The sequence below is a fragment of the Ananas comosus genome, linkage group 1 (genome assembly GCF_001540865.1).
Source record: "Ananas comosus cultivar F153 linkage group 1, ASM154086v1, whole genome shotgun sequence".
Classification (NCBI taxonomy): Eukaryota; Viridiplantae; Streptophyta; class Magnoliopsida; order Poales; family Bromeliaceae; genus Ananas; species Ananas comosus.
Window position 1 is genome coordinate 15,062,972 of NC_033621.1, and position 23,689 is coordinate 15,086,660.

Here is a 23,689-nt window from a genome sequence, read left to right on the forward strand (position 1 = left end):
TTTGTGCCACGTATTAATATCGCTGATGATGATGATGGAAATATTGTTTCATAAAAAACTCTTAGAAGAAAATGAAAAAAAATAAAAATAAAAAACAAAGAGTAAAAAAATTAGAAAAAAGAAAAGAGTAAAAGAGCGATTAGAATTTCAGTGTTTTACTAGGATGAAAACACTTACATAGCATTTGGTTGGGAGATTAGGAAAGATAAGGGGTTATCCCCTTATCCCCAAATGGGGATTAGGGGGATAAGGGGTTATCCGCCCTTATCTGCAAATGAGATTTTTGGGGCTGGAGATTGCTAACCCCACCCATAACGGTATATAACCCGTTAGAGGTGGGGTTCCCTTGGAATAAGGGTGGCAACAACTGTTCTCATCCTTATTTAATTTTTAAAAAAATTAAATAAAAATTTTATAATTTTAAATTCTAAATTTTAAATTTTAAAATTTAAATTTTAAATTGATATTTTAAATTAAATTTAAAATTTGATATTTTAGAATTTTAAATTTAAATTTAATCTTAAATTTAAAATTTAAAGTTTAGAAAATTGGATTTTCAAATTTGAGATTTAAAAATTGAAATTTAAATTTTGAATTTATAAAATTTAAAAGTTATATATTTAAATTTAAAATTTAAAAATTTAAATTCAAATATAATATAAGGGGCAATATCACTATTTTCTATTTATAACTTCCTAATACTCTTCTTATTCCATCTTATTTATCCAAAATTCAAATGCTATTTTTCTTATTCCCGAAAATAACTCAATTTTCAACAAAATGTAAAATTTGTCTAATTCTTGTTTATACCTGAACATATACCTATTCCTGAAATAGACAGTTCTTACTTATATTCGAACCAAATGAAGCCTTAGAGACCTCTCATCTATAAGTCCTATTAAAATTGATGTATCAACTTCAAAAGTTCAAATATTTTTTATTTACTATCGAATATTTCATCGAGTCCGGGTCCGGGTCCGGATTTGAAAACAATTTCGAACCCTATCCATTTAAAAGTTGGGTTCGGATCGGGTCCAAATCGGGTATGGGTATAAAATATTCGGACCCATATCCGAAACTTTAATGGGTAATTTTTTTACCTGTATACTATCCATTTTTATCGAATCCGGTTCAGGTCCAGGTAGGGTTTAGGTTGGGTATAGTATATCAAATATTTTGGACAATTTTACTAAGAATAAAATTACTTAAAAAAATATTTTTGTTGTGCTTATCCAGTCGAGTCTCAGCAATGTCAATCATTATCATTTTTATACTGTAGTGAGATGCTTCACACAAAATCAAATTTTTGAATGGCCAATACAAAATCTGAGAGACTTTTTTCATTATTTAGGTCCTGTTTGGATGCTCATTTTTTTGGAGTATAGTATAACAATACTATAGATGTAAAAAAAATTTCCTAAAAAATGTTTGGATGATTTAAAAACATACCAACTAATTAGGGTATAGTTAAACTATACCCCAAAAAAAGTAGGGTAAAAATAAAATTTAAAATTTTCTCCTAAAATTAAAACTCTACTTTTCGGGCTCCACCACTCACGCAGCCCTTCTATTCTTTTCCCCCCTTCCTCTGAGCCTCCCTCCTTTCTCTCTAATCTCTACCCTCTCCGCAGCCCACCCTCTCCACAGTACTCGCGTTTCGGGAACGTAGTTGGTGATTCTTAGATCGGTGTTGGTCTCGATCCAGCGATACTTTGAGAAATTCTATGTATTTTTTGTGACTTTTGATGAAATTAGATGATTTAGGTTGATAACAATTGGTTCTCCTCTGTAGCTAATTGTAGGTTTGCGATTTGGTGGCCATTTTCCATTTTGATGCTTAAAATTTGCTTTGAATATGCTTGAGAGAACTATCTATTAGGTTCTGGAGCGATCAACAGTAGATTGTAATAACGGACTAGGGTTCGCATCACATTGTTTCTTTGCTGAATAATAGGTGGTTTTGCAGATTAAGAATGTGGACATTTGGAGCTAAAATATGATGGGGAATGACATTGAACACCTGGCATGTGTCATATCCCAGTTAAAAGCAAATGCAAATTCGAGATTTGTGATAGAACAGAAAATGTCTTTTGGATTCAGTATGATCTTCAATCTGGATGAATGTGGTTAGTTACTATTAAATATAAAAAGACCAAACTGTGCAGCTGGGAAAAAAAAGAAGAAGAAGAAAATCATACAATTTTTACGGAAAACTCTTTGAATTATGGTAAAAGACAATTACCAAACAAGCAGAGAAGGAGATTTTACATTCTTCAAATTGTGGGAAATATTAGGGTCTTCTCTAAGTCCCTTGTTTAGAGGGATTTTTGTTTTTCAAATTTATTTAATGGACAAATATCATTACAGGAAGAAAGGAATCGTTGCTTTCTAAAATTTCTTCCTAATCATTAAAGTTTAGAGAAATATTTTTACTATGGCAAAAATTTCAAGTTTTTTGTTTTTCAAATTCTCTAGTAAAGATTTTGTGACTAACGTAGGAATATAATTGGACCAAACAGTTACTTATAGTCGACATCACTACACATTATTTCTTGAGTAATTAAATCATTCATTCCCTTCCCTAAATTATGATTAGGCTTATTATATACTATACACCGTAAAAAAAATCGAGATTTTATTTTTCAATGATTTATTGGCAACCAATATAGCAATTTTGACTAGATGGTGATGCATTATTAGTCTACTAGCTAAAGGACCCGCGCGATACTACGGGTAGTTATTTTAAAATTTAATTTTAAAAATTAGTTATAAAAATTAGTTTCAGAATTTAAATGGTGCAATAAGTACATGAAAAAATTTTAGTAGGTATAGTAATCCTCCATTAGTTAGTGAAATAATTTTAGTAGGTATCGTAGTTTCCCAATAGTTAGTGAATGAGAAGAGAAATTATTGTTTGTGATTCTTGTAATTAATTTTTGTCAAATATAAAATTAACTTAAGCTGCATCAATTTTTTTATTTTTTTACTTATAATTTATATATGAATGCTCAATATTGTAAAATTAATATTTATATCTAATACCAGTAGTCTAATTATTTAACATTTATTTATATATTTTACATTTTATAAGAATAAATAGTAAATTATATAATAAATTATTATATAATAATATATCTATATACAAATAAAATACTATATATAATAAATAAATATATATTTATAAATAAAATTATATATATAATAAATAAATACATATTTATAAATAAAATTTTATATATATATACTATTACTATACCTATATATAGAACTACACTATTGAAAGTATTTAGAAACTAAATTTCATAATTTTTCAATATTAATTTACCTATCAAATATAGTCTAAATTGAACGGCTGAAATAAAAATCTCATAAGAACATGATGATAAAGATTTAAATTCAGATCAAATATACTGATCTTACTCTAAATAGTGAAAAGAATTTCTATAAAATTTCATCGCATTTGGATTTTTTTACACCGTTAAACTCACAAACAAACCACATCGGCCATTAAAATTATCAATTTGAGATCTTTTGAATCACTGTCAAATGATTGAAAAAGTCTGAAATTTAGTTTCCAAATACTTTCAATAGTGTAGATCAAGTTAACGGAGCCGATCGTCGATTTGGAAGCCGCATCATCGAAACAACTCCGGTAGCGTAGGCTCCGTGCTACCGATAGCATAGTAGCCGGACTCTATATATATATATATATTATATATTATATTATATATATATATATATATATATATATATATATAGAGTGAGCTACTATGCTATCGAGCACGGAGCCTTCCGTGCTTCCAGTTCGTTTTCGATATTGACTTTCGAATCGTCGCATCGGCTCCGTTAGACTTGATCTAGAGTATTTAAGTAGCTAAAAAATAAATTTTATGATTTTCTAGTATAATTTGCTATTGAACGAAGGGGCGGGTCAAAAATCAACGGCGAAAATAAAAATTTTACACAAATGTAATAATATGACATTAAAATTTAATCAAATATATTGATCTTGTTTTATATAAGTATAAAGACTTTTCTATCAAAATTCACGTAATTGTGGATATTTCTACACCTGTTAAACTTGCAAACTGCTCACATACGGCCATTGAAATTTATTGATTTGATCTCATTCGATCATAGGCAAATGATATCGAAAAATAATAAAATTTATTTTCTGGGTACTCTAAATACTCTAGATCAAGTTTAACGGAGCCGATCGACGATTCGAAAGTACAACATCGAAACGAGCTGGAAGTACGGAAGCCCGTGCTTCCGATAGCATAGTAGCTCACTCTATATATATATTATAATATATATTATATATATATTATATATATATATATATATTATATAATATATATCCGCGCCGTGCCACGCCCTCGCGCACCGGCCCGCGCCCGCGCCGCGCCCCGCGTCCGGCTTGCGTCCACGTCAGCGCCGAGCCGCCCCAGCGGCCGCCGCGCCCGCTCCCGCTCGCGGCTCTGCCGCACCAGCGCCCGCTGCCCCCCGCGCCTCGCGCCCTCGTCCGCGCCTCGGCCTCCTTGCAATACGTGTGCAGTTATTGAGGAATAATATATAGTTATAAATAGTTATAACATTAATTTTGCAGGAGTTGAGCTCATATAATATTGATAGTATATTAATATATCATTCATTTTTTCACTATTAGATTTTTAATATGCCAGTTATCACCGCTAATTCCTAGGCATCTAATGGTAAAAAAAGTAAATAGCAAAAGGGTTATTTGCATACACGTCCCTACAAACATAGCGAATTGCGGAAACATTCCTGCAAAACGGAAATTCTATAAGTTGTCCCTGCAAAAGTCCTAAGTTATGAAGATATGTCTCTGTCGTCCAGATCTGTTAAAAAATTTTCGTTAACCACGGTTAAAATACTTAACCATGGTTAATTATAGTGTGAATTGACATATTTATCCTTCTTCCTCTTCCTCCTCTTCCTCTTCCTTCTTCTTCGTTCGCCGGCGAGGAGATGCGGCGGCGACGGCAGCGATGGTGGCAAACCCTCTTCCTTTTCCTCTCCTCTCTTTCTCTTTTCCCTTTTTCTTCCTTCTTCTTCTTCCTCTTCCCTCTTCTTCGTCACCGGCGAGGGAGAAGAACCTCGTCGGGGTCGACCTTGGAAAGGCGGGCGAGTTTCTGGACGAGAAGCTCGAGGGCGTTGTTGTCGACGAGGGCGGCGACGAGGGCGTGTGCGGGATCGTCGTGGTCGCCAAGGACGTTGGCGTCGGTGAGGTTGGTGAGGAGAGAGACGACGTCGAAGGCGATGTTGTGGCCGAGGAGGCCGACGAGGGAGGGGACAGCGTTGAAGGCGACGAGCTCCGGGTAGAGCTCCGGTGCCTCGGCGTTCTTCCCTCTTCTTCGTTGCCAGCGAACCCGACCCCCCGCCGCCGCCGCCGTCGTTCGCTTCGACGGTCTGAAGAGGAAGAGAAAGAGAATGGAAGAGGAAAACTTTTGGAGGGATATATTTGTGAGGGCAAAATGGTCATTTCACGAATTCATTATTAAAAAATAAACAGATCACTAACGGATGTTAACCGGAGGGACATATCTGCATAACTTAGGACTTTTGCAGGGACAATTTATGGAGTTTCCGTTTTGCATGGATATATCCGCAATTCACTATGTTTGCAGAAACGTGTATGCAAATAACCCATAGCAAAAATTATTCCTCTATCATCAATAGCGTTCTAGTTCTACTGTAACATACTGGACCTTTGCAAATCGCGAGGTTCGAGTGTTTGATTTGTATTTCGAGCTTTTTTCACACTCTGTGGAGGGTCGTAGACAATATTTCGACCTATGGTTCGAATCCCGAGAATTGAGGTTTAAAGCTTAGCGCCAAAACCCAAAAAGTCGAATTTTTTGTCAGCTCTCGGGTAGCCTTCAGCAGGCTGTGTACTGGTACAGGGTTGGTGGCTGTACCGGTACAGGGTTGATGGTTGTACCGGTACACAGCGTCGGCGTACCGGTACACAGACAGCTTCCCAGCCAACCCGAGGCTCGGATTTGCCATATTCGTGGGACTCGTACCGGTACGCGGGCCCGTGTACCGGTACCCCGTGGCAGATTCTGAATGGTTGAAACTGCAGGGATGTTTTTGCAATGTGGCATCCCTATATGATCCCCCACGCCTTAGGGCTCTCCCTGAGCCTTGTACCAGCAGAGAAAGAGGTAGGGGAGCCCTCTTCACCATCCCCTTTGGTTTTGATCTCCTCTTTGTTTGGATTTTGGAGGATTTACTTCTCTTTTTCCCTTTTGGAGCCATTTTCACCTTGATAGAGGCTTGGAGCTTGGATATGGGGCTCGTTTGAGGAAAGATCCTTGAACCTAGAGGACTTTGAGCTTGGATTGAAGCTTCTAAGAGGTAAGTAACTTATTCTTTCCTCTAGATTTCGAGATTTGATGGTTTCTTTGACATGAAACCCTAAAATGAGAACTTAGGGTTGATTTTGGGGTTTTTCGATTAGAGGCTTTTGGAACTAATCTAATGGGATTAGAATCTTCGTTTAGGTTGCTTTGGAAGGGATTTGACTTCCATTTCAGTTTTGGAGAGAGATTTTTACACTATAGGTGAGATTTTTTGGCCCTTTTGCCTAATAGGTTAATGTTTGAGCTAGTAGTTGTTCGTTTATTTCTTATAGCTCACTTTTTGATACTTCTAGGGTGCTAGGAGCTTAGTGAACACCTTCGTTGGAGCAAACGAAGGGTTGTGCGTCGTTCGGTGGGTTTGACCTAGCCATATAATGAGAAAAACTCATTTATGATGATTTGAGTATTGTAAATTGGAAAATTGTGCATATTCATATTAGATGCATTATTTATGAATTTTAGAATGTTTAAAATTTCTATGTTGTGTATAATGAAATTTTGGACCTCTATGTAGTAGAGAGCTCGCATAAGGGATTCATGCATGTGTTCGGGCATTCTAGTTAAACTTGAAACTTTATTTTTCCTATAATGAAAATGAGATTTGTATTATGCATTTAAACCTATGCCTAAATGAGACATAAGAGATTTTAGTAAGCCATAAAGAGGCTTGAAACTTGCACTACTCGCAAACTATGGAGCTAATGTCATAAAGCGGCATTAAGCTCGGGTTATTTGTGAATCTAGTAAAGTAGTGCCATAAAGCGGCATAGAATGTGAAGTGTGCATGTGTTATATAAATGTTTAAGTGTCATAAAAAGGCACTAAACATAGTATATGTTGGAAATTCACTCGAGACATAGAACTAGACCATTGGGTTGCTAATGGCTTATACCATGTTAGAGACATGATGATTAAATACTTGAGCTACTGACTACGCTTGTTTGTCATTTGTGCTCATTCGCACATACTTGTGAGGGTCGCTCCCTACAAGCCAGCACTCCGAAGTTGGCCTACGCGACTTATGCTCGCTCGTGCGGTATCGAGAAACCTACGGGGTCGAGAGGAATAGACTCATTCCTAGAGTGGGAATGCTGGAGCTACCACCGATACTTATGCGGTACAAGCTGGACCACACTTATGTAAGTCCTAGAATATGATAGAAAATTAACATTAAACCGGGATACGACAATCACTACTAGATAGGCATAGTAGTTGGATTATTTTGACATGCTTATAGCGTAGCTTTGGGACATATAGTATACTTGACAGTTTCACTTGTTGCATCATAGTATACTTGGTTGCCATGATAGAGTATGTTCATCATATATTGATAGATTGGATCATAATGCCTATTGCTTATTATGTTGGGACATATTAGTCATGCATTGGACTTATTTCATTATGATAGAGTGAATATACAAAATATTGACATCATGTTACTTATGACATGGTGATTTAGCACATATTTCATGCTTTCATACCTGCAGTTATTTTATTAGTATTATTACTTCTCGTATCTACTCTTCCTTTTTGGGGCCTAGTGGTGCATTGCGCTGAGGTCAGTAATTGCCCACTGGGAACTATAAATTATAGTTCTCACGCCTTCTTTTTCTTATTGTTATTACAGAGCCTTCCACGCCATGCGAGACTTGGGACCGCGGAAAGGGTATCGCCTCGGACTAGCTGCCGAGAGACGTTACGATAGGTGGTCCACCTCTCGTTGATTTTATTTTGGAGAGGTTTTGGAGAGTTACCTGTGTATAGAGACCACCCCATTTTGGATTTCTTTTGTGATGAATATTGTCTCACTTTATGATCACTTTTTGTAGATTACTTTCCTTTCATTTTTCTCTTCTTGCTTTTAGTCTAGCTGTTGGTAGTTCTGATATCTCTAGATACTTATTTCTTCTCGCTTTCGCATCTTTTTTGTTGTAAACGCCTTATATGTGCAGGCATATGGCGGGTCTGGGGACGCACAGGGCGTGCCTATGCCGGGTCCCGGGGCGTGACATCTACTCTTTTTGTAGATCTTTAATGGCATCTAATAATAATGTAATATTTTATGCATCTTAAAAATTAGGGGCAATTGCTTATATATTTTTGAAAAATTTTCGACTTTCTGACTTAGCTCTTTTAGAATATGAGAGGCAATAAAATGTGAGGGGTATATTGAAAATAAAAAAATATAAGGATAAATTAGACATTTTCCAAATTTTGAGAAATATATAGGCAATTATTTCTAAAAATTAATGTGCATAATATTTAGCCTTTCTAAAGTATGTTCTTGTTATGTTTCTCATTTCTTCATCTCATTTATTGCCGCACAATAATATATGTATCATCATTGGTAACATATCTACTCATTGGCCTATTTATTGTCTAATTTGAACATCTCTTTAAATGGCTTAGCACCATCTATAGATTGTAGTTGGATCCATTTTGTTTTGTGGATCATTATAGGTCAACTAAGGGCTTAAATTAGCACACGTCCAATCTAGACCGTTCAATTTGATCAAGCGGCTCAAAATTGCCGTCGTGGGTTGTGTTGACACAAAAGCATCTCTCTCCTTCTTTGTGGAACTTAGGCTAAATTGCATGCAGAATCCCCAACTATAGGGAAATTGACACATGGCCCCATTATCTTCACCCTTTTCAGAGTATTTACGTCTCCTTAACTTTCTATTTTATTTTCAAATTAAGTTATAGCGATTGCTTTTGAATATTTAATCTGTATAAAACTATGCCGAATACATTTTTAATAAATATGATAATACAAATTTAGCATCCAACATAAATTTATATTTAACTTCATATCCAAAAAAAATATAAATATGATGCGGTTTCGTCAAATGTCTGATCGTATTTGATAATTTCACTTTTAATGACCCATATTTTATTGCTCATAAAGTCATACCGCATTTTTGCTATTTTTTCTGCACTTATTGCTAAAACTTTTAAGTTTTCTCTGATCTTTTAGTTTGTACAAATAATACCATTTTTCATGCTATTATTTAATTTTATTTAAATTATTAAATTAGTTAGATCATAATTTATTTGAATAAAACTTCTTAATTTCAAAGACTTTTGAAAGTAAAGAAATTAAAATAAAAAAAGGCTCCCTGCGGCAATTCAAAAAATTGTATACATAAGGGGTCTCCGTGCATCTTTTACCCAGACCAAACCGATACCAATATACGGTAGAGGTGTATTATAACACCACTACCGTGTATATACCCCACCCTACCCTACGCCTCTTCTCTCGCATCTCGCTCTCTCCGTCTCTCGATCTCTCGCGATCTCCTTTGGAGCTCTCCCCGAGCAACAATGGCGGCGGCGTGGGGGAGGACGAGACGGGGCGGCGGCGGCGGCGGCGGAGGTGGGGAGGTGGCGGAGTCGATCTACGCGGTCGTGGCGCTGGTGCTCGTCCTGGTGGCGTGCGTGGAGCTCGGCGACGCCGCCGCCGCGGTCGACGTGTACCGCTTGATCCAGTACGATCTCGCCGGGGCGCCGCTCGGATCGCGCCTCGCCGCGCTCAACCACCACGCCGGCGCCTTCCCCTTCGCCGCCGGCGCCGATCTCTCCCGCACCGCCGTCATCGTCCCCATCCGCGATCTCGACCTCTCCTTCCTCCGTGGTGATTCTTAACCCTCCTATTAGCTCTGCTTCGACGTGCAATTCTTTGTTTAATTGCTTGCTTATCTCTTTGATCGGGTATTAGCAGGGAATTAGAAGTAGAATTACTCGTCAAATGTTTCGCCATGTGCTCTTGATCAGAAACATAGCTTCTCTGTTAGTCGGAGCACTGTTTTATTGAATAGATGTGCAGATACTATCGAATGTCACAATTCTTGGTCTTAGTATAACTCATGAGTGGAGTACTTTAGCTGTGTATGATGATCGATGATGATTGAGAAGCCATCCTTAGTGTTTCATTGCGGGATCAGTTGTTTTAGAATTTGTGAATTTAAATCTAGCATGTGGACTATTTTAACTTCCGCAAGATGTTATTGTGTATCAGCTGATCGTTCTTGTAGTCGTTGTTTGTTCTTAGCAGCTTGCAATTTTCTACTGCAATTTGTTGAGTGACTTGAAATATTGAGATGATAATTTCTAGATGCATGGACTTTTACTTTAACTAACATTTCTGTTCTAGTTATGTTTGTAGTCTATTTTGTTCAGTATCAATTGCCCAACTCCTATAAGCCATGAGGAAAAGTGTATTTTAGAAGAGTTTTCTATTGAATTCCTTCATAGGAAGTACATTACTATGATGCTAAGATTTAATATCTTTGTTTCAGATTACATTGCAAATAAGCGACCTCTGGGAGGGTTGCTACTTCTCCTTCCTCAGAAAATCAGTGATAAACTAGGTGGGGAGCAAAAAAATGATGACTCTGGGCTAGTAAAAAAAATATTAGTTGAGTTGGAACAGTTGCTCATACATGCTGAGATACCTGTGAGTTCAAAACACCTCTCTAATAGTAGTACCTGCATGTTTGATGATTTGCCTTTTTGGTCCAGCTATACTGTTTTGTTTCGAGTCTTTCTTGCGGTTTCAGTTATTGTTTTACATGTTCCATTATTTTGTGATGGTATTTTATTGATTTTAGGAGGGGCCTTTTAACTTCTATCTTGTTTTGGTTCTGAAGATATTATTGTTTCCAGTTGCTCGTTCCAATGATAAGTGTTGCAATCAATTAATGAATTTGCAAATAAATAGATTGTATATACTCCTCTGCAAGTTGGCTTAATTACTTTAGTAGCTTTACTGCATTACCAAAGCATTAGATCTCAGAAAACTTCGTCACATGTTTTGTTGCTTCCTTTTCCCCCTTTTCTTCTTTTGCTTCTCTTTTTTGCCAGGGGGTAGTTGAGTTACTCATCTTGATGGTGTTAGAACTCTAGTGCCTGTACCATAGTTGATGTGATGCATTCTTGTATTACTGTTTCTCAATGTTCTAAAAACCTTTAAGTGGTTTGCTAGCATCGAAAGCACTGCATACTCCCTATACAGAAGATGGGTACGTATGCACTCATAAGATACGATAAAAATATATCAAATGTATTAAGTATAAAAATATGTGATAAATAAGAACAAGAGAAAAAAGAATCATGAGAATATTCTTAAAATACTTAAAATACTTGTTGATTAATGAAACATAAAGAGTTACTTAAAATACTTAAAATACTTTAGGGCATCGTGACACTGATGATCTGTCAAATTTCACATAACCTATATACAAACAGTGTTCCTAGTATAGAAACATAACTGGTGAATAAACATGAAGATTTGTATCAAATAATAAGTGGATTACTAACTAATATTCACATGTTATGCTATGTGTAGTCACGTGTAGTCATAGATATATGATATCTGGTAGCTTGCTCAAGTGCCCATTACGTGGAGCACAAGCGACCCGCGGATGTGATGTATGCATGGCAGTGAAGCAATTGTATATGCATATACTAGTGCATATAATAGGTGTATGCACCACTTTTTGAATAGTGTTTTTTCTTTCATTCTTTTAAAATATATACGAACAAAGGGCTTCGATAGAATGTGAATAAGTAGAAAAAATGGTACATCTCAGGTTCAAAAATTTTGCCATACTCAAAGTAAATATATAAACATAAAAATCATGCTAGCAGGCAATGAAAGTTGTTGCTGTATTGATTCCTTATTTTGAGCTCTTATTTTTCTAGCATATAACCATGCAGTATCCAGTTTATTTTGCGTTCGAGGATGAGAAGATTGAAGCGTTACTAATGGATGTTCGTAAAGGTGATTCTGCTGGTCAGCCTTCCACTGCAACCACTGGCGGGTTAGTTACTTGATTACAGCATGTTCAGCTAATAGTAGTACAATTTCTAAGAGATTGCCTGATATCTGCTCAATTTCATGTCTTTTTAAGTTAGATGCTCTTTCTCATAATTGTTATTAATGGGCAAAGAATAGATCCTATGAAGCCTTAGTTGGTTAGAATGAATAACTAACAAAATCTCCAGGCGCGGTCGCATAATGCACCAATAAATGAAGTGTTTAGTGGAAGGGGCAGAAGGTTGGGGGAAAGACCAAAGGAGGGCTAGAAGTATAAAAGCATGATAGTTAGATTTAGTAACTTCAGGATAAGAATTAATGTGGTGAAATGCAAGCATGATACATCAGCTATGTCCAGGCATTATTAAGGGCATTTTTTGTTTGGGCACAAATTCGACAGAACTTTTCTTGCCCATGTGTTGTTGTGCCATCACAAAATAATCAAGAATAAAGTCAACATTTTGTTAGATTTTAATTTATTGGGATATCACCAATAAAGGTAATGCTGAAGGCTAATTCTATGATCATGGGCATAGAGATAAACTAAGCTGTAGCACAATCCGTAGTGTTGGCTCGAATAGTACTTCAATGTTAGCAAACCTGGTTGGACCAGAATTATTGTTCCCGAGTTTTTTTCTTGTTGCTTTCAGCAAAATAGAACAATTTGATTTAATTCCCTTATAATTCATCACCAAACAGCCCTAAATGTCTAAAATCTACTTTAGGCTTTACTAGTTTGTTAAGACCCAAGTAATGGAAGAAGCGCTGTAATATATTATTTCCTTTAGTTTGACTTTGGCATGACATTCGTTTATTTTATGCTAAACTAGATTCGTACATGTGAAATGCATGAGCATGTGCATAACACTGTTATTGTGTTGGTAAGATGTTTAAAACTATTTCTACATAAGACGAACCTTAGAACAACTCATCCGTGAAATAACTTATCAAATTGCAACTATTATTAACTAAAAGGACCAGCAAGTTCAGTATATATCTATATCTGTCTATATCTATGTGCATATATATATGTATGTATGTATATATATATGTGTGTATATATGTATATAGAGTACATCTCCTGTGCATTCGAAAGTACGGAGACCTCCATACTTATAAATTATTTTCGAGGATGGGACATCCGATTCGACGATCGGCTCCATTAGATATGATCTACGTTATTGGAACTATCTAGAAACCAACTTTTATAATTTTTTACATCATTTGCCTAGTGAACAAGTAGCCTCAAAATGAACAGCTGAAAATAAAAATCTCATAAAAAAAGTGATAAAAGATTCAAATTTCAAATCAAAAGTATTGATCTTGCTATTGATGTTAAGTAGAATTTTCTATTAAAGTTTCATGTAATTTGGATTGTTCTACACAGTTGAACTTAAAAACGTGCCACATCAACTGTTAAGGTAGTCATTTTTTAGATCTTTTGATCACTTGATAAATGATGTCAAAAAATTATGAAATTTGATTTCTAGATAGTTCCAATAGCATAGATCATGTCTAATGGAGCCGATCGTCGAATCGGATGTCCCATCATCGAAAATAATTTACAAATACGGAGGCCTCCGTACTTTCAAAAGCACAGGAGCCTAGCTCTCTCTCTCTATATATATATATATAGAGAGAGAGAGAGAGAGAGAGTAGGACTTGTGTGCTATTAGGAGTACCGCGGTCTCCGTGCTCCTAAGCCATTTTCAATGATTAAACTACCGAATCGACGATTAGCTCTGATAGACTTGATCTAGCGTATTTGAAGTATCTAGAAAATAAATTTTGCAGTTTTTCGATATCATTTATCTAATGATCTAAAAGGTTCAAAATCAACAATTTTTAATGGTTGATGTGTGTCGTTTGCAAGTTTAATGGTGTAGAAGTATTCAAATCAAATAAAATTTTGATAAAAAATTCTTTATACTATCTACAGCAATATCAACATCTCTAATCGAAAATTTTAGTACTATATCATAATTTTTTGTGAGATTTTATTTCAACCTTTGATTTTAAGTCCTTTCGATCACTAGGTAATGATATCGAAAAACCATAATTTATTTTCTGGATACTTCAAATACGTTAGATTAAGTTTAATGGAGTCAATCGTTTATTTGGAAGTTCCATTATCGAAAACGGCTTAGGAGGCCTCCGTGCTTCTAATAGCACACAAATCCTACAATATATATATATATATATATATATATATATATATATATATATAGAGAGAGAGAGAGAGAGAGAGAGAGAGAGATAGAGTTGAGCTAGAATACTATCGATAGCAAACGGGCTCCGTTGCCACCCATTTGTTTTCGATGATGGAGCCTCCAAATCGACGATCGGCACCGTTGAACATGATCTATACCACTTGAAGTGTTTAGAAATCAAATTTCAAATCTTTTCGACATCATTTGCCTAATGATCAAAGGGTTTCAAAATTTGTAATTTTAATGGTCGATATGAGGCGTTTTCTCGTTTAACAGCGTAAAGATATCCAAATCAATTGAATTTTTGTTAGAAAATTCTTTAAACTATTTAAAACAAGATCTATACTTTTGATCTTGATTACAAGACTCCTATCATCATTTTTTAAAGAATATTCATTTTCAGTCGTTCATTTTTGTGTCCACTCGATAGATAAGAAAATAATATCGGAAATGTATGAAATTTGATTTTTAAACACTTCAAGTGGTATAGATCATGTTCAACGGTGCCGATCGTCGATTTGGAAGCTCCATCATCGAAAACAAATGGGTGGCAACGGAGCTCGTTTGCTATCGATAGTATTCTAGCTCAACTCTCTCTCTATATATATATAGAGCTAGGCTAGTATCATAGTTAGTTAATTCGGATTCGGCAAAAATTCGGTACGGGTATAATTCGGATAAATTCGTCTTCTAATTTTTAAATTCGTTGAAAAATACGGCTAAAAAACGGATTCGTCAATTATTCGGATATGTGATTTATACGGATATTATACGTCATCAATTAAAAATTCGGGATAAAAAATTCGGCTATTAAATTAAGTTTTTTTTCTCTCAAGATTATATGCTATTAGCATAAATATTCATATTTCTTAAGAATATAAGAATAAATAGCTACAAAATTAAGCTAATTAAGTAAAAAATTCGAAAAGAGTTTTTTTTCTGTTTTTGGGTGAGGTGTTTAGAAAGGGGATTTTTGGGATTTTTTTTGTTTTGGGCTAACCGGCCCACTAGCCGCGACCGCGCGCGGGCGCTCGCGGTGCGGGAGCGCATGCGGGAGGCTTTTTTTGGCTCCAAATAATTCGGCGCGCGTATAATACGCGAATAGTCTTTTTTATCAAAAAATCGCGTTTTTTTCGGAATTTTTGGGAAAAATACGAATTCGGCTGTTTAATTCGTTTCTTCAAAAATTTGTGAATAATTCGCGAATTTACTAACATAAGCTGGTATACTATCGGTAGCACGGAGGTCTCCGTGCTACCAAGTTGTTTTCAATGATGCGGCTTCCAAATCGACGATCAGCTCCGTTAGACTTGATCTATACTATTAAAAGTATTTGGAAACTAAATTTCATAATTTTTTGACATCATTTATCTTTGAAACGAGTAGTCTAAAATGAACGGCTGAAAATAAAAATCTCATAAAAAATGATGAAAAAAGACTTGAATTTAAGATCAGAGGTATTGATCTCACTCTAAATAGTGAAAAGAATTTTCTATAAAAATTTTATCAGATTTGGATTGTTTTACACCGTTAAATTCACAAACGCATCACATCAACCATTAAAATTGTCAATTTTGAGACCTTTTGATCACTAGCCAAATGATGTCGAAAAATTATGATATTTAGTTTCCAAGTACTTTTAATAGTGTAGATCAAGTTTAATGGAGCCGATCGTCGATTTGGAAGCCGCATCATTGAAAACAACTTGTGCACGGAGGACCTCCGTGCTCCTGATAGTATAGCCACGCCTAAGCTCTCTCTCATCTCTCTCTCTCCTATATAATATTAAATTTCCTATTTAAAAATGTTATGATATGTATATATGCATACATATTTATATGTATATAGAATTGAGCTAGAGCTAGAATACTTCTAAAAGTACCAAAGGGTTGGTGCTTTTAGATTTCTAGCTCTTAGATGGAGGTGTTGTAGGGCTAGAATGATAGTGGCCTACTTGGGTTGAGTGGTGGTGGATGGAATAGTATTTGATCCAAAGGCTACTAGTAGTCAAGGGATAGATCTAAGGGCTAGAAACCTACAAGCACCAAGAGTTAGTGCTTTTAGATGTATTCTAGCTCAACTCTATGTATATATATGTGTGTGTGTGCGCGCGCGTGTGTATATATATACATATTTAATTTATATGTATAAATATATATAGCCCGGCTACTATACTAATATGAGTACGATAGCCTTCGTACTCGTAAGTCGTTTTTTATTATAGAGCTTCCGAATCAACAATCCATACTGTTAAATACAATTTAGAGCATCTAAACATTCTAAAAACTATTAATATTATTTAATAACATATAGTTGATCTTTTAATAAGATACTAAGATATTTGATCCGAATAAATTAATATTATTTAAAATCTTATCCGCTCATCAAATCAATTAATCTTATTTAAAATACATTCAATCTTATAGATTTATAGTTGGACTATTGAAAATTTCAGTACTTTTAAAGAGGTTTTTGTTAAGGGTGATGATATGGCTTTACGATTCAGCAATAAATTCTCCAGTTTTGTATATCTTATGTATTGATTGTTAATACGAATAGGCCATAACACATTTACTGGCTATTAAATATTCATGCTGAATGAAGATCATAGCCCCTTCCTAACTGGTTCTTGTATGGCATTGCAGCTACAAGTTCATAGTATCCTTGCCGGAACCCAAGAAACTATCTTCGCCAACCATCTCAAACATTCAGGTTGACTAGTTCCTTTTGGTAGTAGATACAAAAACCATTGAAACTAAACATTTGGATATTTTATTACTTATCTTGCAGGAAAATACTCCTGAATATTTAAACATTTTTATATTTCGTGCAATATTTATGTTTCAATACAATGGTGGGTAGCTTTTTCTTCTTTTTTTTTTTCCTCTTCTGCACAGTCAGGTAGAATTTCCTCATTGAAGACATTATGGTTGAACTCTAATGTGCTGATTGGATATTTGCTGCCATAAATGTGAAATCGAAACTGCATAGCAAATCATATGATTCATTATCCAATCTTTTTCTCGAAAATATGGGGTTGTCTAGAGCACAACCAAAAAGTGAGAAGGCCCAGGAGTCGGAAATTCTTTTATAGTCTAGGATTGGACGCTTGGTACATGGCTAGTAAAATTGTGCACTTCAAATAAATTAGGGAAAGATTCAAAATGCTCCCCTATGGTATCGCGTATTTGCAATGTCCTATGTGGTTATGGTTTTTGTTATTGTTTTAAGTAGGGATCTGCCATTAAATTCAAAGTATTAAATCTACAAACTGCAAGTGGTAATGTGTAGCATTTTGTCATCCTATGATTTGTTCTATATCATCTTTTGTTTGTAAAATATAATGTTTTGTTACCCTATTTTAAGGTGTGTCCATATGGAAAGCAGAAATAAAAACCAAATAGTAGCGAAGTGCTTCAATTTGAACCACAAGGTAGTAAATTGTACGTACCATAACGCAGGGGTCTTTTGGAAGTTTTCCTATAAATAATCCTAAGGATTTAACAAGAAAAATAAAAATGGGCATTACGATGTCTAATTCTCAACTTTCATCATCTTATGCTGTTAGATATTTGTCACACCCTGAGAGGCTCAAGATAGTTGCCTTTCTTTTAGTACCTGCCCTGCTTTGCTGAAACCTGCTCAGTGCTAAAATGATTTGTAGACTAGCATCTTCTTGATGTTTATTACATATTCTTGAAAGTGTTAAGAAATATACAACAGAATAGTGTTTGATTCAACTACAAATCTGCTTGCACAAATGGAATCCTATTTGCTATGGAGGTGGTTTGCTTGTCTCAAAGTTTTTCCTCTGTAAAAACTCTCTGACCATTTCTTAGTGTTTCTGTAATTGTTCCTAATAAGGGATGTAAAGACTCTGTGCATTTTCCTTTAACTACAGTAAATATGGATTTCTTTTAATTAGAATTTGCTATGTTACAGGGATGGTTGCCTGGTCTTAAAGAAGAAGGCGATGCTAATCAGCTTCCAACTATTGCTATTGTTGCAAATTACGACACTTTTGGTGCTGCACCAGTACGGAAATTTATTGTTTCAGCCCTTAAACTCACCTGCATTTTCCTTTTGAGGTTATTTCACTAAAATTGTGCTATTCTTTTAAAGGCATTGTCCGTGGGAAGTGATAGTAATGGGAGTGGGGTTGTGGCTCTCTTAGAGATAGCCAGGCTTTTCTCACGCCTATATTCAAATCCAAAGACTAGGGGAAAGTACAACCTTCTTTTTGGTCTAACATCTGGCGGACCTTACAATTACAATGGTACTTACAAGGTCAGCTTAGCATTTTCACCCTCCTATTCTACAATTTACCCTCTTAGCCAATTCTATATTTACAATTACTACTAGGCATTTATCCTGATACTTTTCTCGTCAGTGGCTCAGAAGTTTTGATCAACGTGTACGTGAGAGCATTGAATATGCTATTTGTTTGAACAGTATTGGTTCCTGGAACAATGAGTCCTGGAACAATGAGCTGTGGATACATGTATCTAAGCCTCCAGAAAATCCTTACATCAAACAGATCTATGAAGTAAGATCAGAACCCTCTTTTAGGAAATTGGTATAGTATATCATTCAATTCTAAAATAAGTTACTTGTTGAGTACTTTGGCAGACTTTCTCAGATGTTGCTAAAGATATCGGGGTTTCAATTGGTGTGAAGCACAAGAAGATAAATGTCTCAAACCCTCGAGTAAGTCTCTGCTTTAGTTCATCTTTTTTCGCTTCAATTGTTATTGAATTATGCATTTTTGACAGAACCATCTATGCAGACTGTTAACAGACTATAACTAAATCACAATTGCATAAAATGTGTAGCTCGAAGTAGCATCATTTGATGGGTGAACTGTTATAATGTTGCTAGAAGTTCTATGCTTTACACAATGAATTCAGTTACTATTATAGCTGCAGTTGTTTTTCTCACATTATTTGATAAAATCCTCTTCTCCTTAAGTTTAGGAGTATTTTTTGTCTTCACCATTTTGTATAATGATAATTATCTGTTATATACTTTTTAATTGATAAATGTTTGGAATATCTGTAGGTAGCTTGGGAACATGAACAATTTTCAAGGTTCAGAGTAACAGCCGCTACTTTGTCTGAGCTTCCTGTTGCACCTGAATTTTTAGAAAGCACTGGCGGTCTCTATGATACAAGGTAACATCGCATGAATCTCTCTTTGAGAAGTGATGGAATTTTTGCATTGGCTAATGAATTTCGTTACAGGAAATCAACAGATGAGAAGGCAATATATAGAAGTGTCAAATTAGTTGCTGAGAGTATTGCGGTAATATTATCTCTTTCTCTTGTATTAACCTAAATACAGGCTTTATTTAATTGAGTTGTCATCTATTTGAATTTATCATATGATGAGTATTCATTTTTACATCTGTAAGAGATTTAATCTTATTGTGACATATATTTTTAAAAGACTTTTGCAGCAGCAGGGAAGAAAAATTTCTTAACATTTACATGTAATGCACAATACACTTGTTCAAATTCTTAACATTTGTCTTTTATTGGAGAAAGCCCGTTTGTTACTTTTTTTATTATGTATCGTTCGTAAGTGCCCAAATATAAACCGTCCTGTGGGTTTTATGTTTAGTTCGGTATTCTTATCATGTCTAAACCCAATTTAGTCAGGGTTATGCTGACCGTATCTTGGAAAAGGTGAGAAAAGTGGTTCATATTCAAGCCAAGAATTTCAGATTGTGAAATGCTTAGGCTTCCTTCCCACCTAATTAACCAGGGTTCCCTGGAAAATCAATTGTTTGAACAAGGATTTGATCTACCAATCAAACTAAGAAGGTTAGAAATACCTTTTTAATCAGTGTTTTTCACAAAATATTAAGACCTTGGTTTATACCATCTTATATTACTTTTATGTTGCTAAACTCAAATTTGATGTGATTGGATGCGTGAATGGACTTCTCTGTTCTTGCCATTGTTGCCTAGCTTGCAATGTGCTCTGCCTAGATACAGAAAGGTGCCTTCTTTGTAAAAAGGCAAGAAGTTAAAAAAGAAAGTTAGAACTAGTTGTGTTACCAAAACAAACACCAAACACATAATTTGATTTGAAAAAAAAAAACAAATCAATACATGTGGTACTAAACAAGGCCTGTTTACCTGTTGGCATTTGCCTCAGAATGCTATGTAGATTTCTAGTTTTAAAATTTTCACTCTCCTTTTGCAGAAACACATTTACGGGCATGAAGGAAGGAATATTGACATTTTTGCTGATAATAGTAGCTTGGCGGTGAATCCTTACTACATAACTTCATGGTTGGATCTGTTGTCACAGACACCACGAGTTGCTCCTTTCCTTTCCAAAAATGATCCATTTATAGCTGCACTCAAAAAGGTTTTGCTGCCCTTACCTCTTGAATATTATCCATTTGCCTGTTTTGCTTTGATTTAAACAGTCATCTCTCTCTCTCTCTCTCTCTCTCTCTCTCTCTCTCTGCGCGTGCGCGTGCGTGTGCGTGGGCATGCTGGCGGGCGCGCGGACGTGTGCGTGTGTGTGATGATGATGATGATGATGATGATGATGGATAATGCATTATTTCAATAATGAACCACCATTTGCCTTGTTCCTGTAATTTTAAAATTTTGTTTGTGTGACAGGAATTATCTGATCATACGGTCGAGGTGCATGTACAACATGAGTCACTCGATGGAATTTTCACCTTTTATGATACAACGAAAGCAACACTAAACGTATACCAGGTACTGTTACAATGTATCTTGGCCTGTGCAGTTTCATAGAAGGAAACCCTTTAGTTGATAAGGCATGTTAAAGTTTAGCTATAATCATTAGCTAAGCTGAATGCTTATTCTCTCCTATTTTTGACATTGACATCTGATGATAACGTGAGCAAAAAGGAAGATGTTTTCTTTTGGGTCCGTTTGAATTGTTCAGCTGTTTGAATTTGCTAATGCCTATGTTCAGCAGATAATTTGATATCTGTTAATTAAGTGATAACTGCAAAGTAAATTAGGACCTGCTTGGCCTAGCTTCTGCAAAATGATTTCTGAAAAAATAATTTTGATTTGGAGAAGTGATTTTGGTTAAAAACTGTAGAGCATTTGGCGTAGTTTAGATAAAAGTGAATTTTCTGAAGTGATTTTGAAAAACTGTTTGGCAATTTTTTTTTTGATGTTTGCATAAATTAATATTTTTATTAATTTTTATTTTAAAATAATTTAAAATCTAAATTTAAATTTGAATTAAAATTAAAATATTTAAATTTCAAAATTGTACAAAATAAAAAAATATATTTAATGTAAAAATATAAATAATTATGTAATTTAAAATATAAAATTTAATATTTAAAAATATATTTAATTTTAAATTTCAAAATTTAATTATAAAATTTAAAATAATTATAAATTTAAAAATTAAATTTAAAATATTAAATTTAAAATTGAATATTAAAATTAAAAAAATTTAAAATTGTGAATATTTAAGAATTAAAGTTAAAAAATTGAAATTTATAATTTGAAGATTAAAAATTAAATTTAAAATTTAAAAAATTTTAAATTTTTACATTTAAATTTTAAAATCTAAAATGTCAAATTTTAAATTTTATCTTAAATTTGAAATTTAAAATTAAAATTTAAAATTTAAAATTTAAAGTTTGAAATCTATTTTTCGAAATTTAAAATTTAAAATTTAAAAGTTAAAATTTAAAAATTCAAAAATGAATCTGAAAATAAAAATTTAAAATTAAAATTATATGTAAATATTGAAATTAAAATAAAAATAAAAATTTAAAGTTTAAATCCAAAATGAGAATCAGATTTCAAGAAGCAGTTTTTTTCTGCTTCTGATTCTGGGGCCTTCAAAATCAGTTTTCTGATTCTAAAAAACAGAATCAGATTTTAAAAGGGAGTTGCCAAACACTATTGAGCCGAAAATTGCTTTTCAGCCCAAAAGCGCTTTTTAAAAGCTAGGCCAAACACCCTCTTACTAAACATGGCAACAATTATGACTTTGTTTATGCTATAAACCAGATTACACCGTGGCCTTAAAGATGTTTTCTTTTTAGTCTGTTTAAATTGTTTGGCTGTTAGAATTTGCTAATGCCAATGTTCAGCAGATAAGCTCTTTTTGATATCTGTTAATTAAGTGGTAACTGCAAAGTAAATTACTAAACATGGCAACAACTGTGATTCTGTTTATGCTGTAAACCAGATTACACCGTGGCCTTGTTCTTTCCTATCAATTTTCTTGCTGCCTTAGGAGAATGATTTATTTGATTTTGAATTGCAGGTCGCAAGTGTTACTTTCGATCTTCTTTTTCTGCTTGTCCTGGGATCTTATCTGATTATTCTCTTCAGTTTCCTTGTAATAACTACGAGGGTGCGTAGTATCTTGATCCCTTGCTTTGAATTTTGCTACTACACTTTGAGAAGTTCTCTATATCAATTTTATATGGATTTTTTTCCCCTCTCCCTCAGGGTTTAGACGATCTCATTAACATTTTTCGGCGCCCACCATCACGAAAAGCTAAGGCAGCATAAAACTTTAAGTAATTGCATTTCTTATTTAGCAGAGGAAGGTGGATAAGGAAACCCTGATTTACCAGATCAGGTCGATCAGTTTGGAGAAGTTTTGTTAGTGAAATGGGGTGGATTTCATCACGCACATTCCACATGTATTTTAATGCAAACAAGTTTTGCTTGTTTTGGTAATTGTAGTAAATTGATCTCTAGCTGTATTTTAGCTGTACAAGATGGCCGTCTCACAGATAGTAGAGGACTACTAAAGTAGGGCTCAGTGCCTTCCACATTTATTTTGTTTTCATGAGGGGCTTGCATTTCAACATCTGTTTTATTTGATATCTTTTATCTGAATCCAGGAATGTGTGAAGCACTAATTGCAGATTTTTTTTCTTTTTTCTTTTTTTGGTGCTGCCACATTTTTTAGATTGATCCTGTATTGAAAGCAAATTACTTGTCAATCATTTCACAAGAGGATTTTATGCTGATTCTCTTCTTGTTGTCTATAACCTGATTTAAAGTACTTAGGTTTGTTGCAAATTGAAGAGTACTCGGGGCTGTTTGGTTTGATGTAGTCGTAGATACAACATAATTGGAGTTGGATGCTGCTGGTGATATATTGAGAGTGATGGTAACTATTAACTTTTTTGGTTCGGTTGCTCGAAGTGACGGTTGCATTTATAGATTTTATTACCTTATAGTGAGATCATTTTGCAAAACTAAAATTTTATTCTTTTTTATTTCGGTACTGATGGG

At 34.6% G+C, this 23,689-nt stretch overlaps 1 protein-coding gene across 1 annotated transcript; it reads left to right on the forward strand.

Annotated features, from left to right (window-relative positions):
* LOC109714613 (nicalin) lies at nucleotides 9,628-23,424 on the forward strand. Its single transcript, XM_020239312.1, has 14 exons — nucleotides 9,628-10,023; nucleotides 10,688-10,845; nucleotides 12,108-12,211; nucleotides 17,063-17,129; nucleotides 18,360-18,452; nucleotides 18,540-18,704; nucleotides 18,808-18,963; nucleotides 19,047-19,124; nucleotides 19,476-19,588; nucleotides 19,658-19,718; nucleotides 20,625-20,792; nucleotides 21,056-21,157; nucleotides 22,704-22,793; nucleotides 22,892-23,424. Exons 1-14 carry the CDS (start codon nucleotides 9,714-9,716, stop codon nucleotides 22,952-22,954), a joined length of 1,728 nt encoding a protein of 575 aa, XP_020094901.1. The 5' UTR covers nucleotides 9,628-9,713; the 3' UTR covers nucleotides 22,955-23,424.